At 46.5% G+C, this 19,101-nt stretch overlaps 1 protein-coding gene across 1 annotated transcript; it reads right to left on the minus strand.

Annotated features, from left to right (window-relative positions):
- Positions 1-4,180: 4,180 nt before the first annotated feature.
- LOC308120754 (high-affinity choline transporter 1-like) lies at positions 4,181-14,847 on the minus strand. Its single transcript, XM_080481552.1, has 8 exons — positions 14,637-14,847; positions 12,431-12,547; positions 8,141-8,296; positions 7,572-7,720; positions 7,245-7,388; positions 6,939-7,092; positions 5,404-5,621; positions 4,181-5,238 (listed from the first exon to the last, which is right to left on the minus strand). Exons 1-8 carry the CDS (start codon positions 14,818-14,820, stop codon positions 4,687-4,689), a joined length of 1,674 nt encoding a protein of 557 aa, XP_080337678.1. The 5' UTR covers positions 14,821-14,847; the 3' UTR covers positions 4,181-4,686.
- Positions 14,848-19,101: the final 4,254 nt, after the last annotated feature.

Below are 19,101 nucleotides of genomic sequence, written 5' to 3' on the forward strand. Positions count from 1 at the left end.
TATCCACAGTACTCTCAGTATCTCTATCCACAGTACTCTCACATCTCTAACCACGGTACTCTCATCATCTCTATCCACGGTACTCTCAGTATCTCTATCCACGGTACTCTCAGTATCTCTATTAACAGTACTCTCAGTATCTCTATCCACGGTACTCTCAGTATCTCTATCCACAGTACTCTCAGTATCTCTATCCACGGTACTCTCAGCATCTCTATCCACGGTACTCTCAGTATCTCTATCCACGGTACTCTCACATCTCTAACCACAGTACTCTCAGTATCTCTATCCACAGTACTCTCACATCTCTAACCACGGTACTCTCATCATCTCTATCCACGGTACTCTCAGTATCTCTATCCACGGTACTCTCAGTATCTCTATTAACAGTACTCTCAGTATCTCTATCCACGGTACTCTCAGTATCTCTATCCACAGTACTCTCAGTATCTCTATCCACGGTACTCTCAGCATCTCTATCCACGGTACTCTCAGTATCTCTATCCACAGTACTCTCAGTATCTCTATCCACAGTACTCTCAGCATCTCTATCCACAGTACTCTCAGCATCTCTATCCACAGTACTCTCATCATCTCTATCCACAGTACTCTCATCATCTCTATCCACGGTACTCTCAGTATCTCTATCCACGGTACTCTCAGTATCTCTATCCACAGTACTCTCAGCATCTCTATCCACGGTACTCTCAGTATCTCTATCCACGGTACTCTCAGTATCTCTATCCACAGTACTCTCAGCATCTCTATCCACGGTACTCTCAGTATCTCTATCCACAGTACTCTCAGTATCTCTATCCACGGTACTCTCAGCATCTCTATCCACGGTACTCTCAGTATCTCTATCCACAGTACTCTCAGTATCTCTATCCACAGTACTCTCAGCATCTCTATCCACAGTACTCTCAGCATCTCTATCCACAGTACTCTCAGCATCTCTATCCACAGTACTCTCATCATCTCTATCCACAGTACTCTCATCATCTCTATCCACGGTACTCTCAGTATCTCTATCCACGGTACTCTCAGTATCTCTATCCACGGTACTCTCAGCATCTCTATCCACGGTACTCTCAGTATCTCTATCCACGGTACTCTCAGTATCTCTATCCACAGTACTCTCAGCATCTCTATCCACGGTACTCTCAGTATCTCTATCCACAGTACTCTCAGTATCTCTATCCACGGTACTCTCAGTATCTCTATCCACAGTACTCTCAGTATCTCTATCCACGGTACTCTCAGCATCTCTATCCACGGTACTCTCAGTATCTCTATCCACAGTACTCTCAGTATCTCTATCCACAGTACTCTCAGCATCTCTATCCACAGTACTCTCAGCATCTCTATCCACAGTACTCTCATCATCTCTATCCACAGTACTCTCATCATCTCTATCCACGGTACTCTCAGTATCTCTATCCACGGTACTCTCAGTATCTCTATCCACAGTACTCTCAGCATCTCTATCCACAGTACTCTCATCATCTCTATCCACGGTACTCTCAGCATCTCTATCCACAGTACTCTCAGCATCTCTAACCACAGTACTCTCAGCATCTCTATCCACAGTACTCTCACATCTCTAACCACGGTACTCTCAGCATCTCTATCCACAGTACTCTCAGCATCTCTAACCACAGTACTCTCAGCATCTCTATCCACAGTACTCTCACATCTCTAACCACGGTACTCTCAGCATTACTATCCACAGTACTCTCAGCATCTCTATCCACAGTACTCTCAGCATCTCTAACCACAGTACTCTCAGCATCTCTATCCACAGTACTCTCAGCATCTCTATCCACAGTACTCTCAGCATCTCTATCCACAGTACTCTCAGCATCTCTAACCACGGTACTCTCAGCATCTCTATCCACAGTACTCTCAGCATCTCTAACCACGGTACTCTCAGCATCTCTATCCACAGTACTCTCACATCTCTAACCACGGTACTCTCAGCATCTCTATCCACAGTACTCTCAGCATCTCTAACCACAGTACTCTCAGCATCTCTATCCACAGTACTCTCACATCTCTAACCACAGTACTCTCAGCATCTCTATCCACAGTACTCTCAGCATCTCTATCCACGGTACTCTCAGCATCTCTATCCACAGTACTCTCAGCATCTCTAACCACGGTACTCTCAGCATCTCTATCCACAGTACTCTCAGCATCTCTAACCACGGTACTCTCAGCATCTCTATCCACGGTACTCTCAGCATCTCTATCCACAGTACTCTCAGCATCTCTAACCACGGTACTCTCAGCATCTCTATCCACAGTACTCTCAGCATCTCTAACCACGGTACTCTCAGCATCTCTATCCACAGTACTCTCAGCATCTCTAACCACGGTACTCTCAGCATCTCTAACCACGGTACTCTCAGCATCTCTAACCACGGTACTCTCAGCATCTCTATCCACAGTACTCTCATCATCTCTAACCACAGTACTCTCAGCATCTCTATCCACAGTACTCTCAGTATCTCTAACCACAGTACTCTCAGCATCTCTAACCACGGTACTCTCAGCATCTCTATCCACAGTACTCTCATCATCTCTAACCACAGTACTCTCAGCATCTCTATCCACGGTACTCTCAGCATCTCTATCCACAGTACTCTCATCATCTCTAACCACAGTACTCTCAGCATCTCTATCCACGGTACTCTCAGCATCTCTATCCACAGTACTCTCATCATCTCTAACCACAGTACTCTCAGCATCTCTATCCACAGTACTCTCAGTATCTCTAACCACAGTACTCTCAGCATCTCTATCCACAGTACTCTCAGCATCTCTATCCACAGTACTCTCATCATCTCTAACCACAGTACTCTCAGCATCTCTATCCACAGTACTCTCAGTATCTCTATCCACGGTACTCTCAGCATCTCTATCCACAGTACTCTCAGCATCTCTATCCACAGTACTCTCATCATCTCTATCCACAGTACTCTCAGTATCTCTATCCACAGTACTCTCATCATCTCTATCCACGGTACTCTCAGCATCTCTAACCACGGTACTCTCAGCATCTCTATCCACAGTACTCTCAGCATCTCTATCCACAGTACTCTCAGTATCTCTAACCACGGTACTCTCAGCAGACAAAGTTTTGTTGCAGCTCACATCCACATCCAGATTGCACTCAGGTGCGGAAAGTTGAAACAGTGACTCAGCAGTTTGTTTAGATGACTTTGGTTCTGTCTGAGCATGCTTCCTTCAGGTGTACACACTAAATACCAACGTGGCTGATACTGCCTTTTCAGAACCACTGCTGGTTTCCATCTGATAAAAGTTCCCAGAAAGTCCCTGAAATGACCTCTGGTCCTGATCAATTCACACAGGTTTTCTCAGTCTCGTTACTCACAATATGTTTCAGTCACACACGAGGTGACGAGGTACAACCTTTAAAATGAACCACTTAGTGTGCTGCTTTTTGATTGGCCCGTAGGGAAGAAATCATTGACTTGACTTGACTTGTCTGGTGGTGCCGTTGAACAAATCATGCCACAGTACAAAGTCCGGTAGCCTACAGCAGTGGTTCTGGAACTGTAGAGTCCCTTAGCACTTCCCACAAGACATCTCTGGACACGGTTGTAGACTGAGAGGGTGAATCGGGTCTGTTGTTCCACGGCCAGGACTGAATCTGAGGTTTGACCATCGGTTGGTCTCTCCTTCCCAGTACCCGAGGGTAGACTTTCCCAGGGAGGCTGAGAAGTGTGGTCCTGTAGAAGCACGTCTCATGGAAATCTTGGAAGCGAGCATGCACCAATAACGGTAGACAGAGGAACCAGAGACTGTGATCGAACCTTTCAACGATCCTTTCACGTAATGAGAGAAACGTCTTCATCAAACGTCCGAGAGGAAAGTTCTGCTCCTGCCTCCAGTCAGGATGTTTTAAGGACACACTGATCAATAGGCAGACTTCCCTGTTTTCTTTTAGACACGACAGCAAATATGATTCAGCACCAAAATTGAGCACTTGTCTGATTTAAAGTGACACGGGGCACAACAAAAACTGTACTTTCCAAAAGTAAACACTTCCACAGTAGACGTCTTATGCTTCCACGTCCCATAATGCATCATTATTTAGTGAGAAGCCAAGACTGAGACACAGTTCAATTAATCAAACGTGATGACACAACTGTATACCATTATATTCAAATTTTATTTTGTAGCGAGTAACGACGGGATCATGCATAAATGTAGCAGAATAAAAGCATAATTTTCTTGCCTTCTTAATAAAATGAAGTATAAATGAAAGTTGGAATAAATGTGAAAACTCAAGTGAAGTACTAAAGTAATGGAGCAATGTATTTTTACTGGGGTCTTTTACACCACTTAGTAAACCCGAACCAAAAAAGCTCAACACCTCGAACAACTATCAACATATTGAAAAATGTCTCATTCCTTAGTGGTAAAAAACCTCTGCAAGCCTGTTGGTGCCGTTTGTTCCCATGTGACTGGAAATTTCTCAGGTTTGATTAAATGAAACATTTTTTAAAAATGTACCCGTGTTTAAAAAAGGGCTTATTCCAATTGCATCACTTTGTATTTATATTGGACTGAGGAGAACGATTCAATGGATTTTATGAGCCGAGTTTGTAGTTACACCCTTCATTCATTACATGAGTGAAAAAACACCAGACAGGAATGTTAACATGTGCTCATCATTGGTTCTGTTAAGTCAGAATGAGGGAGGTTTCCGTTCCGCTTCTCATTCTCCTTCAGCTCGGTGGCGCCAACTGCTGGTGTTTGTGGCAACTGCTGGTGTTTCACTTTGAACACGTCCCACCTCTCAGACAGCAGGTTTTTATTGAAGAGCTCAGACGTCAGGTAGGAGAAGAGCAAGATGGAGACCAGACCACACACCATGGAGATGGTCTTAACCGGAGAGTACTGGACGTAGACGCCGTCCTCCAGAGTGCATCCTGGGAAATGGAGGATGACGGGCAGTCCGAGAGCTTCGTTTCCACTGAGGAGTCGTACCGCCAGTCCCACCAGAAAGCCTATCAGAGCCCCGTAAGCGTTGGACACTTTAGAATAGAGGACACAGACGAGTTGAGGGAAGATGATGAGGTATGACACTTCGGCTCCAAGAAACCAGAAGAGTATGATGCTGTTTTTCACGTTGGCCAGAGATGTTCCAACCACACCCGCCACAACTACAACAGCACGGATCACCCACAGGGTCTCCCTGTCTGATGCCTGGAGAGGAAACAATGAATTAGGAACCAGATGTTCATTCCTTCATTCTATCAAATCATCCTTATTGGCTCCTGGCACCTCTACATACAGTAATATCATTGAATGGGGATTTGGGTACTGTAGTAGTAAGAAGAAGCAGTTTACTCAGATTCCATATCAGCTCACCTCTGGTCTCAGGAGGTTCTTGTAGATGTTGGTGGTGAAAACTGAAGCAGCAGAAAGCAAAGCAGAGTCAGCTGACGACATGACGGCTGCAGCCACACATCCGATACCGATGATGGAGACGAAGGTCGGGGTGAGGTGCTGCAGGGCGAGGGGCAGGACCAGAGCTGCTTCCCCACGTTCGTATGGAGACGGAGAACCATAGGACGTCATGTTCCAGTCTGAAGGACGGAAACAGCAGTTCAACTGATTTAAAATGAGATGGAACAAATACGAAGACCTAAAATGGTTCATTCATTCATCTTCTTTCCAACTTGGCCTGCATAGCGTCCCAGTGGCAATATGGAGAGCCAATCAGCCCAGACGTCCCTGTCTTCCCCCAACGCTTCTGAAGGACATCAAGCTTCTGGAAGACCAACCAAGAGATGCAATTTCTCCTGATAGTTTGGACCGGGCTGACGGGCTGAGTCGGATGTCCTTGGTTCAGTTAGAGGACACCAGTGGATTTCTTAGCCGTTGTCCTGAACCACTTTAGCTGTCTCCTTTCACTGTGGAGGACCAACGGCTCCACCACGAGTCCTGCCACTTATAGCCACAATCTCATTCTTTCAGTCATCATCCAAAGTTCATGGAATCGGTGAGTGTTGGGATGTCTTCAGACTGGTAAAAGAAAACCTTTCTTCACTGCTCAGCCCCATTTTCACCACAGTCCAATAGAGGAAGGAAATACAGGACGTTTGTTTTGGAAGTTCTGGATCACATCCTGTAGGCGCCACACTGTTCCATTTGACCGCTCAGCATTTCTTCACCACAGTACCCACAGTCATGTCAAAGTGCTTGTTTTCTGTTTGCTGTTATTCTGAAGTCTCATGATGTTTCCTTGACTTTCTCTCCTCATGTCTGATTGCTGTTCCCTGATGTGTTTCACTTGTGACTGAGTGTGTGATCGTCTTCACCTGGTGACAGAAGTATAGAAGTATATGGGGACAGAAGTATACTTTGGACTTCCCTTATGTGTTGTTGTTGTCTTATATTGTTTGAGCATGCGTTGCTTCCTGTAATCCCTGCATTTCATTATGTTCCAGGTTTTCTCCATGTTTGAATTTTGGCATATGGTATAGTTCCCAATAGAAGAGCACGACCCAGACGACAGGGGGAGAGAGGTTTCAATACACAGAGAGACACAGGTGGAGCTCATAACGACAGGTAGGAGCCCACAGAGGGAGAAGACCATTGGGCAATCGGCTTGCACTCACATACTGCGCTTCTATTGGGAACATTTTAAATGTCTCTTTCTTTCCATTGTTTTTGAACTATTCCTTTGTTGGCAGCTTGCACCACCTCCCCTTCCCCCAGTGCGTTGAAGTAATCAGACTCCAATCCCCTGAACGACGACGCCCGGCCCGTTGAGTCCTGCCATCATTCACCCGTGACAAGTAAACAATTTCAGATGAGGTGAAACGACAACACTGGTTCAGAGATCACTGGTACAAGATTTTTGAACATGTTTATAGACGGTCCACGAAGCTGTTGATTACCTGTAGACGACACGGCCGCCCCGATCAGAATGAGAGGAATCATAAATACAAGCAAGACGAAAGCAGCAACAAAGCATGTCAGCTTGGCCGTCGCAGTAGAAGAAGACGACAAGATTCTCTGGTGCATGGCCTGATATCCCAAACTGCCCAGTCCCTTCAAAACAAAATGCAGTGAAATTAAAGAAATCTGCTGATTTTCTTCCCCAAATTTCATTTTGAAGTGTCAGAAACACAAATGACATGAGCTGTCCCAGTGCAGTGTGATTGTAGGAGACGATATTACTTGATGTTGTTGCCTCATCTTACCAAGTAGAAGAACTCATCAATCAGTAACCATGTCTTTCTAACGTCTGGTCTGCCAATCCATGGAGAGTGTAAAGTGTTGTTCAGCAGAGTCTGGCTGATGTTCAAGGTGTGAGGGTTCATCATGATGAAGGGAACACAGGCAACCTGTAGGAAAAAGACACCACAGTGTTTCAAGTGAAAACGCATCATTTTGAAAACGATGGCCAATACCACAGCAACAGCAGAAACACTGAACACGATGTTGTAATGAGTTTGGACCACTAGTGGGTGCTGTTGGTTGTTGCTGTAATGAAACCACACACATGCGCTGATTAAACCAGTATTTACCAAGCTGATGAATATGAGGACCAGCTGGATGACATCAGTGTAGGCCACTGAGTAGAGGCCTCCCAGCAGGGTGTAGACCACGACCACGGCAGCAGAGATCCAGATGCACACGGAGAAGGACAAATCCAGGACCACACTCATGGTTCCTCCTGCCAGACACAGTCAGGGATTGATCCACAGCACAGCAGCCAATGAGCATCACAGTAAAGCCAATATAAAGCCTCGTTTACACCACAAAGTTCCAAGTGAAAACTCATGAAGGCCCTGGAGTGACTTGTCCTGGAGCAGCTCTGGCTCCTCCTCAAGCCTCCAGTTCGCCTACCATCTGAACCATCTGAGCTCAACGTGACGCTTCTATTTTCATTGTAGGAAGGTTTGGCGTTTACACTGCGACTTACTGGAAACAATGTCTGTTTACACAGAAGCAACTGAAACTATGAAAACCATGTAGGTTCCATGTTGGGCTGCCAGGGGGCACTGTTTTTTATTTAGCTTTTTTTGGACTGAAAAACTACAAAAGTTTAGCTTTTTCACTTGAAACTGAAAACGGGTGCTAAACAGAACGTTACCGAGGCCCATCAGTGTTGCTGGCACCCAGACCACATCCATCACAAGGGAAACCAGGCTCAGTCCAGCTGCAGGGATTTTTCCATATTTCAAGTGAAACGGATCCATCACGGTGACACATTTCATGTTTCTCAGCGGCGTTGCAAAAACCAAACCAGCTGAGAAGAAAAATGTAACATGAGGAGAAAAATCATTAGAATATTGGTCAAATATATAGAGCTCAAACACTGATAGACAATTACATAATTAGCTGTCAGACGGCTTTTGGCATCTGCTTTTCACCAACTGAACATCCAGAGACTTAAGGAACTCAGGGCGGATCTCAGCCACTCCCGGTGCCTTGCCACCGAGGAGCTTAGCAACTACCTCGGTGACGTCAGCCTGGGTAATGGACGAGTCTACCTGAGGACCCAGCCTCTGCTTCCTCAGTGGAAGACGTGATGGTGGGATTGAGGAGGTCCTCGAAGTATTCCTTCCACCGCCCGACGACATCCCCAGTTGAGGTCAGCAGCCCCCCCCCTCCACTGTAAACAGTGTTGGTGAAAAACTGCTTCCCCCTCCTGAGGCGCCGGACGCTTTGCCAGAATTTCCTCAGGATAGTCCTCCTCCATGGCCTCCCCGAACTCCTCCATGGCCTCCCCGAACTCCTCCCAGACCCGGGTTTTTGCCTCCACCACGGCCCGGGCTGCGGCCCGCCTGGCCTGCAGGTACCTGTCAGCTGCCTCGGGAGTCCTATGAGCTAACATACCGGCCTTCCGGTGCGCTACCCAAGTGGCTGCACGGTACAACAGCTCCTGGATTTTTCCTACTTTTTTCCTACTTTCTCCTACTAACTGTTCTTTTAGTGGATTTTAGTGGATTTTTTTTTTGTTTTTGTACGACAATCATCCTGCCACAAGATGGATATAACTCTGGCCAAGTCTGCCCTGGTTTTTCTCATTTTAATAACTTTACAGGCTACACCTGTGACCGCGGATGCCAGGCGCTGTGGCGGTCCTATTGTTTACACTCGGGATCAGCTGTTAGCCCTCGGTAACGCAGCTAAGCTAACCGGCGAACGACCCGATGTTCCCAACGGGCTGAAGAGAAGGCGACGGGGGGGCCGTGCCGGGGTAAAACACCGCAACAGGAAGCGACGCTACAAACCCGTCCTACCATCGATCGTCACCGGGAACGTAAAATCCCTTACAAACAAGATGGACGAGCTCGCGGCGCTAACCCGGCATCAGAGGGAATATCGGGAATGTAGCCTGATGCTATTCACGCAGACCTGGCTAACGGAGCTAACACCGGACTCGAACGTTACGCTGGATGGTTTCCACCTGACACGGGCAGAGAGGACAAAGGAGAGTGGTCAGAGGAAAGGAGGAGGGCTGGCAGTGTTTGTGAACGATAGACGGTGTAATCCCGGCACATCACTGTTAAAGAACAACTCTGCTGTAGGGACATTGAACTGTTAGCGGTTAGCATGAGGTCGTATTACCTGCCGCGGGAATTCTCGCACGTTATCACGATAACTGCGTACGTTCCCCCCTCTGCTAACGCCCACGCAGCGTGTGATGTCCTGCACTCGCTCACAAACAGGCTGCAGACACACCACCCACAGCTCTCCTCCATCACCGGGGACTTTAATCATGCCTCCATCTCCTCCACCCTGCCCACCTTCAAACAATATGTCACCTGCTGCACCAGAGACAATAAAATACTGGACCTTTTCTATGCCAACACCAAGGGGGCATACCCCTCATCTCCTCTCCCTCCCCTTGGCCGATCAGATCACAACCTTGTGCACCTCCTGCCTGTGTACAAACCTCTGGTACACAGACAACCAGCTGTGACCCGCACCATTAACATCTGGTCCGATGAGGCAGAAGAGGCTCTCAAAGACTGTTTTGAGACAACTGCATGGGAAGTGTTCTATGAGGACCACGGGGAGGACATGGACAGCCTCACAAACTGCATCACAGACTACATAAACTTCTGTGTGGATTACACGGTACCCACCAAGACCATACGCTGGATTGCCAACAGCAAACCGTGGATCACTCCTGAGATAAGGGCCGTCCTCAGGGACAAAAGGACGGCCTGTGAATCAAAAGACAGGGAGGAGATGAGGACTGTGCAGAGAGAGCTGAGGAGGAAGATCAGGGAGGGGAAAAGCAGCTACAGGAGGAAGATGGAGGAAGAGCTGCAGTAGCGGAATGTCAGCGGAGTCTGGAAGGACCTGAAAGCCATCTCGGGTCACAAGGACTCCAACACCGAGCTGGTTCTGGACCAGGAGGGGGTGAATGATCTGAACATTTTCTTCAACAGATTTGAACAGACATCCGCCCCTCCCCCGACCCATTCCATCCCGCTGCAATCACCACCACCAGCTGTCCCCACCCCCATCCCACCCCCCTGCACACTGCTCTCTGCTCCCCTCAGTGTCAGCCACACCCTCACTCCCACAACTACCCCCCCACAGCCCCCTGCTCCAGCCTGTCCTTCACAACAGCCCAGGTGAACAGAGAGCTGAGGAGGCTAAAGGTCAGGAACCGGTCCGGATGGCATCAGCTCCAGACTCCTCAGAACCTGTGCAGACCAGCTCAGTGGGGTCATGGGGCACATGTTCAACCTGAGCCTTCAACTGGGGAGAGTACCACAGCTCTGGAAGACGACCTGTGTGGTACCGGTGCCGAAGATCTCCCGCCCCAAGGACTTCAACCACTTCAGGCCGGTGGCGCTGACATCACACCTGATGAAGACCTTGGAGAGGTTGGTCCTTCTCCATCTGCGCCCCCTGGTGAGCTCATCGATGGACCAGCTCCAGTTGGCCTACCAGCCAGGCATCGGGGTGGAGGACGCTGTCCTCTACCTCATGGAGAGATCTCTCTCTCACCTGGAGAGGGCTGGGAGCACTGTGAGGATCATGTTCTAGGATTCCTCCAGAGCTTTCAACACCATCCAGCCCACGCTTCTGGGGGACAAGCTGCAGCACACTGGAGTCGACCCGCACCTCACATCCTGGCTCCTGGACTACCTGACCAACCGGCCACAGTTTGTGAGGACACGGGACTGTGTGTCTGACCTGGTCATCTGCAGTACGGGGGCTCCACAGGGGACGGTCCTGGCTCCCTTCCTCTTCACCCTCTACACTGCAGACTCCTCCCACAACACATCCACCTGTCACCTGCAGAAGTTCTCTGACGACTCCACCATCGTCGGCCTCATCACCAACGACGACGAGGCGGAGTACAGAGAACTCAACCTGGACTTTGTGGACTGGTGCCAGCGGAACCACCTCCAGATCAATGTGGGTAAAACCAAAGAGCTGGTGGTGGACTTCCGCAGGCGGAGACCCACTCCCCCCCCACCGGTGAACATTCAGGGAAAGGACATTGAGATAGTGGACTCTTCTAAGTACCTGGGTGTTCACCTGAACAATAAACTGGACTGGTCTGACAACACACAAGCTCTCTACAAGAAGGGCCAGAGCAGACTCCATCTGCTGCAGAGACTCAGGTCCTTTGGACTGCAGGGGGCTCTCCTGAGGACCTTTTATGACTCAGTGGTGGCATCAGCCATCTTCTATAGAGTGGTCTGCTGGAGCAGCAGCACTCCGGCTGCAGACAGGAACCAACTGAACCAACTGGTGAGGAAGGCCAGCTCTGTCCTGGGCTGCCCCCTGGACCCTGTGGAGGTGGTGGGAGACAGGAGGATGTTGAAGAAGCTTTCATCCCTGATGGAGACCGTCTCCCACCCCCTACATGGTACCGTCACATCACTGGGCAGCTCCGTCAGTGACAGGCTTCTCCACCCGCGGTGTCTGAAGGAGAGACTCCGCCGGTCCTTCCTCCCTGCTGCAGTCAGACTCTTCAACCAAGCCTGCTCCCAGGAGACCACTGCACACCACCACCGGACAATATCACTCCACTGCAACTGGGCAATAAGTGGTGCTATAACTATAATAATCTATAAGAACGGATTTACTATGTAAAATACATCCACCCCCATATTCTGTACATGTCCACACTTATAGGCACCGTGTGCATATTTTTGTATTATTTTGTATTCTTATCTGCTTTTTTTAGTTCCTGCTATGTGTGCTTCTGTCTCTGTACTATCCTGCTGTACCACTGCAAATTTCTCCACATGCGAGATAAATAAAGGGACATCTTATCTTATCTTAACAGCGCCCCATAGGACTCCTTCTTCAGCTTGACGGAATCCCTTACTTCCCGTTCTTATTTTGGACTATTTCTCAAATCCAGATTAGCAGTAACCTGGCAGATGTGACTGTAAACTCTTACCAACAATGAAACCCATACTGTATGCAGTGAACATGACGAGTGTCCAGGTCAGTCCCATTGACGGCGTGTACATCATCTCCACAGTGCCAACAATCAGGGCTCCTCCGACCCACGTGGCTGCCAGACGGATCACAAAACAGAGAATCACACAGCTTTCACTCTTCTTATTTTCAGTGTTGAGGAATAAAAAGTATCAGGAATGAAATTCTCCCACTCCTCCCCCTTCCTGGCTGCCCCCCAATGTGGTGTCATGAAGCCAGTCACTGAAGGTGATTGGTCAGTCCTCCCCAGCGGCTGATGCCTCTGGATTGCCCCCAACACTCACTGACACTCACCTCTCAGGCCCCGTTTAAACCACAACGTCTCACGTGACAACACCTAATCTGTTAAAAAAAAAGTGTTGCGTTTCCACTGCAGCAGCAGACACACTGACGGCGATGTAATTAGTCTCCCGGGCCACAAGAGGGCGCTGTCGCATGTTTTTGGAATGAAACCACACAGACGTGAGCAGAGAACAAAACGCTCTAAACGTGAATGAAATGGAGAGAACCCGACATTCTAGTGGACTGATGAGGAATCAGATTGGATCAGGTGTCTCTGTCACCGGCTTGTCTCTTCCTGTTTTATTTTGAAGTCTCTGTCTGGTCTGCGTCTTTGTTCCCTCACCCTTCCTGTTGTGGCTCCCTCTGTAGCGTCTGATCAGTGTTGATCTATATCCCCTGTCTGCCCTTCCTTTGTGTATTTCAGCCCCTCTTCCTCTTTTCTCAGGGCATCATCGTCATCGTTGCTCGTCCACATAACCTGCTGCAGTTTTTAATAAACGTTGTCGCATGTTGTAATAACTTGTTACATATTACAACAGTTATTACAAAATGTGGCTGCTCCCCTTTTTGTTAAGAAAATGTAATAATGTGGTGCATTATGTAATAAATCATCATAATTCAGTTTACTGCGTTCCAAATAACACCGTGACTAACATCAGGTGTAACACAAATATACAAATAAAGGTTATATATATATTACAGTGGATAAACCTCAGAGGTAATAGATTACACTTTGGACATGAGCCAGTTTGCATTAACTCCACCCAGTAAGTTCACAGGCTTTATTGTAGATGTAGGAGGCAGTTTGAAGTCATGACAGTAGGTATTTGTTCTAATAATCATATTGGAAGTAAAGAGTAAAGTACAGATATCTAAAATACTTTTATATTATTGGCCGTAGAAATACTTCATTAATTGCCAGCTCTGTTGAAAACTGAAAAATACTCAGAACTTCAACTGAAACTTGTAATATAGTTTGATAGTGAAGAACTGAGGCACCAATTCTTTATTCTTTATTCTTTATTCTTTATTCTTTATTCTTTATTCTTTATTCTTTATTCTTTATTCTTTATTCTTTATTCTTTATTCTTTATTCTTTATTCTTTATTGGACACTTGATGTATATTTCTACTCTTTCATATTATCTTTGCCGTTTCAATACTTTAGTGTACGTTGTACATTTCATTCACTTTACAAAGAGACTAGAAAGTTGACATCACTTCACTGACCAGTTGAGATTTAACTTGCAGAGGTTCCATCTCTTCTTTAGACTGGAGAAGGTCCAACGCTTCAAACCAACCAAAACTCTTAGAATTGTTCAAGAGTCCAAATGAGTCATGCAACACGTCCCTTGTCTCATTGTTATGTATTTGATCAACTTGGTGGAAAACTGCATGTTGGAGCTGTAATGTAATGTATATTTAACTCATACAATGTTTCTCACCTTTAATTCAGGGTGTCTGTTCTGTTGTATATTACACATTAGGGGTGTTTTGTTTTGGACGATGCACATTTCTCCTTTTTTTATTTCTGTTTTGATATCTAGCTGCACTGTCTCTCTGGTCTATATTGTTGAATTTGTTATTTACTTGGTTGATATATGGTCAAAATGTTCATTATTTTGAGTGATATCTGACTACACTGTAGGAGAGCGAGCGAGATGAGAGTTTGATTCCACATCGTGTCTGAAGCTCTTCTACTTTGAATTTGTCTATTTGAACTTCCTTTCATGTTGAATATGAGGAAGGACCTCGAGGTGAAATGTGCGTCACATTCCAGTCGTTCAGTTTCTGTGCAGCAGTTTGACTTCCTTCTCAATCTCATCCATATACTTTCTGATTACTCAGTGGGGAATGAAATCCCAGCAGGAGCTCAGCACTCACCTGTCATGGTGAAGATCCCCACCAGCCGGCCGATGCCTCGGTTCCCCAGCAGGGCCATCTCCATCCCAGTGGCCGCACTCTTCTTCTGCACCCGTCTGGACTTGAAGGAGGCCCAGACGCCGGTCCCGAGGACCAGCAGGTAGAAAACCACCATCACCACCACACCGAGGACGTTGACGGCCATGATGGACCACCGCAGGCTCTCTGAGGTCTGACTGACTGCACAAGTGAGTGGTGGTGGTGAACATTGGAAGTGATCAAACAACAAATCCTCCCTACACCGTCCCGCTGGTCAAACCGGTTGTTGCGAGTAATGGGGTAAGCTTTACGATACAAACAAAGCAATTAATCTGTCACATCTGTTGCTCACCTCTGCCAGAGTGATGCCATAAGTGACTCTGTCTTTACCTTATTCATAGGTATAGCTGCTTTTGCTTTGTATTGTATCCATGGCAATGTTTAAAAAAAAATAGGGACGCTCTGCCCACGGTTCTGATCGTGTCATAAGCAGGGCCAAAAAAGCTGAGTTGCCCAAATCACCCAAACAAGGTAAAAACCCAGGAGAGGGGCTTTCCAACAGGGACGTCTGAGGACACCATTCGTTCCAAGTGTGTGATGGACGTGCCAACAAAACAAAATAATAAAGGCATGATGCAATAGAGAAGTGAATCCAAGGCAGAATCAAACCCTGTCCGGTCAGTCCTGGACCGGTCAGAGACTCTGAGTTTTGCCTGTTTTTTAGAATAAAATCTCATTTCCATCCAAGTCCAGCTTCTCATCAGATTTTTGCTTCTCGAATCAGTTATTGAGGAGCAGAGTTAGAGAATTAGACTGTGATGCTCGTGGGATCACCGGTCAGCTCCTCTGGCCCAGAACAACACACCTGATTGGTACCGCGACAGTCGCTGTATTATTTCCTCCAACTCCTTCAACTCGGAGCAGCATTGATGAGAAATAGACCCATATGGTTTTTCTCATGGTCGACACTGATACCAATTATTAGTAGTCATATTTGGAGCCGATATTTTTTGCCATAAAAGTGAAAATATTGGCGTCAACATTTTGAACAATACAAACTCCAACACTTAACTTTGTTCAAATGTCTTTAAGGATGTGTTTGATTATCAGTAGTTCACCTTTCCAACATTAGTATTAGTATTAGTTTGTTTAAAGTGCCAGTGCGATTTCATAAAACACATGATTACACGTGTTTAGAAAAGCCAGAATTAGCCCGAAGGCTCGTGTTCATCTGTAGTCCCCTGGCCAGGATGTAAAAAAGGCAATACAATTCCATTTAAAAGTAAAAGGAGTAAGAGTAAAAAAGAAAAAGAAAAAAAACACAATTCATGTACAATATAATACAAAATACATTTGCAAACTCTTACTACAATTAAGAAAAAATACAACATCACAACATAACATTTTATCAAAACATCTCAACAGGCTTATCTTTTAGTGTTGATAAGCCACATTTTCCATTTTTTTGTGAAGGCCTTGTTAACATGTTAAATGTTTTAATTTTAGAAAATAGAATAAAATGCTGACAAAAGGTGCCAGGAGTTTGACTCAAGTTGAATTTTGAATTTCACTCGTGAAACCTGACTTTCACAAACCTCCGTGTCACATGTCATCTCTGGGCTGATCTCCAGTCACCTGATGGTGCCCTCCACCTCAGCTTTGCTTCAGTGTTTCTGTCTCATCAGAGCTCAGGTTATGTTGGAATTTACTGTCTTGACAAATGACTCATTGCCGAGATGTTGATTAAATACCTTACCAAAGGATTGAAGAGCAACCTGCTCTCCCACCTCAAGCCATCATTACAGAGGTGTTCTGTTACCTTTACCACCAACGTCCTGAATACACACCAGACACTTGATGGACACTAATTGTTGGTTCTCCAGTTAATTCCCGAACAGGCCGCCACAAGCAACCGTTATGAACAGAAGCAACAGATGAGAGCCGAACATGAGGAAGTTTGACTAACCTACCTGATCTGGGATGGAAAAGATGTACAACTGTATAGAAGACAGGTCAGCAGGCTGACTGCTTAGAGCTGTGGGTAAGAACTCATTGTTTGAACTGACCGGGTCAGCAGATGGACTTTTGTTACAGTCCACATCTCTATCCACAGTACTCTCAGTATCTCTATCCACGGTACTCTCAGTATCTCTATCCACAGTACTCTCAGCATCTCAATCCACAGTACTCTCAGCATCTCTATCCACAGTACTCTCAGCATCTCTATCCACAGTACTCTCATCATCTCTATCCACGGTACTCTCAGTATCTCTATCCACGGTACTCTCAGTATCTCTATCCACAGTACTCTCATCATCTCTATCCACGGTACTCTCAGCATCTCTATCCACAGTACTCTCAGTATCTCTATCCACAGTACTCTCATCATCTCTATCCACGGTACTATCAGCATCTCTATCCACAGTACTCTCAGCATCTCTATCCACAGTACTCTCATCATCTCTATCCACGGTACTCTCAGTATCTCTATCCACGGTACTCTCAGTATCTCTATCCACAGTACTCTCATCATCTCTATCCACGGTACTCTCAGCATCTCTATCCACGGTACTCTCAGCATCTCTATCCACGGTACTCTCAGTATCTCTATCCACGGTACTCTCAGCATCTCTATCCACGGTACTCTCAGTATCTCTATCCACGGTACTCTCAGTATCTCTATCCACAGTACTCTCAGTATCTCTATCCACAGTACTCTCTTCATCTCTATCCACGGTACTCTCAGCATCTCTATCCACAGTACTCTCAGCATCTCTAACCACAGTACTCTCAGCATCTCTATCCACAGTACTCTCAGCATCTCTATCCACGGTACTCTCAGCAACTCTATCCACAGTACTCTCAGCATCTCTAACCACAGTACTCTCAGCATCTCTATCCACAGTACTCTCAGTATCTCTATCCACAGTACTCTCAGCATCTCTAACCACAGTACTCTCAGCATCTCTATCCACAGTACTCTCACATCTCTAACCACGGTACTCTCAGCATCTCTATCCACAGTACTCTCAGCATCTCTAACCACAGTACTCTCAGCATCTCTATCCACAGTACTCTCACATCTCTAACCACGGTACTCTCAGCATCTCTATCCACAGTACTCTCAGCATCTCTATCCACAGTACTCTCAGCATCTCTATCCACAGTACTCTCAGCATCTCTATCCACAGTACTCTCAGCATCTCTATCCACGGTACTCTCAGCATCTCTATCCACAGTACTCTCAGCATCTCTAACCACGGTACTCTCAGCATCTCTATCCACGGTACTCTCAGCATCTCTATCCACAGTACTCTCAGCATCTCTATCCACAGTACTCTCAGCATCTCTAACCACGGTACTCTCAGCATCTCTATCCACAGTACTCTCAGCATCTCTAACCACGGTACTCTCAGCATCTCTATCCACAGTACTCTCAGCATCTCTATCCACAGTACTCTCAGCATCTCTAACCACGGTACTCTCAGTATCTCTAACCACGGTACTCTCAGCAGACAAAGTTTTGTTGCAGCTCACATCCACATCCAGATTGCACTCAGGTGCGGAAAGTGGAAACAGTGACTCAGCAGTTTGTTTAGATGACTTTGGTTCTGTCTGAGCATGCTTCCTTCAGGTGTACACACTAAATACCAACGTGGCTGATACTGCCTTTTCAGAACCACTGCTGGTTTCCATCTGATAAAAGTTCCCAGAAAGTCCCTGAAATGACCTCTGGTCCTGATCAATTCACACAGGTTTTCTCAGTCTCGTTACTCACAATATGTTTCAGTCACACACGAGGTGACGAGGTACAACCTTTAAAATGAACCACTTAGTGTGCTGCTTTTTGATTGGCCCGTAGGGAAGAAATCATTGACTTGACTTGACTTGTCTGGTGGTGCCGTTGAACAAATCATGCCACAGTACAAAGTCCGGTAGCCTACAGCAGTGGTTCTGGAACTGTAGAGTCCCTTAGCACTTCCCACAAGACATCTCTGGACACGGTTGTAGACTGAGAGGGTGAATCGGGTCTGTTGTTCCACGGCCAGGACTGAATCTGAGGTTTGACCATCGGTTGGTCTCTCCTTCCCAGTACCCGAGGGTAGACTTTCCCAGGGAGGCTGAGAAGTGTGGTCCTGTAGAAGCACGTCTCATGGAAATCTTGGAAGCGAGCATGCACCAATAACGGTAGACAGAGGAACCAGAGACTGTGATCGAACCTTTCAACGATCCTTTCACGTAATGAGAGAAACGTCTTCATCAAACGTCCGAGAGGAAAGTTCTGCTCCTGCCTCCAGTCAGGATGTTTTAAGGACACACTGATCAATAGGCAGACTTCCCTGTTTTCTTTTAGACACGACAGCAAATATGATTCAGCACCAAAATTGAGCACTTGTCTGATTTAAAGTGACACGGGGCACAACAAAAACTGTACTTTCCAAAAGTA

Source organism: Lipophrys pholis (assembly GCF_963383615.2).
Source record: "Lipophrys pholis genome assembly, chromosome: 15".
In the NCBI taxonomy this organism is placed as follows: domain Eukaryota; kingdom Metazoa; phylum Chordata; class Actinopteri; order Blenniiformes; family Blenniidae; genus Lipophrys; species Lipophrys pholis.

Excerpts from the sequence above, each read along its gene's own strand:
- LOC308120754 (XM_080481552.1), bottom strand. The coding sequence starts at position 14,820 with ATGGCCGTCAACGTCCTCGGTGTGGTGGTGATGGTGGTTTTCTACCTG. Across the intron at positions 7,721-8,140 it reads AGCAACACTGATGGGCCTCG|GAGGAACCATGAGTGTGGTC; the intron begins GTAACGTTCTGT and ends TGTGTCTGGCAG. Across the intron at positions 5,622-6,938 it reads GGCGGCCGTGTCGTCTACAG|ACTGGAACATGACGTCCTAT; the intron begins GTAATCAACAGC and ends TCCGTCCTTCAG.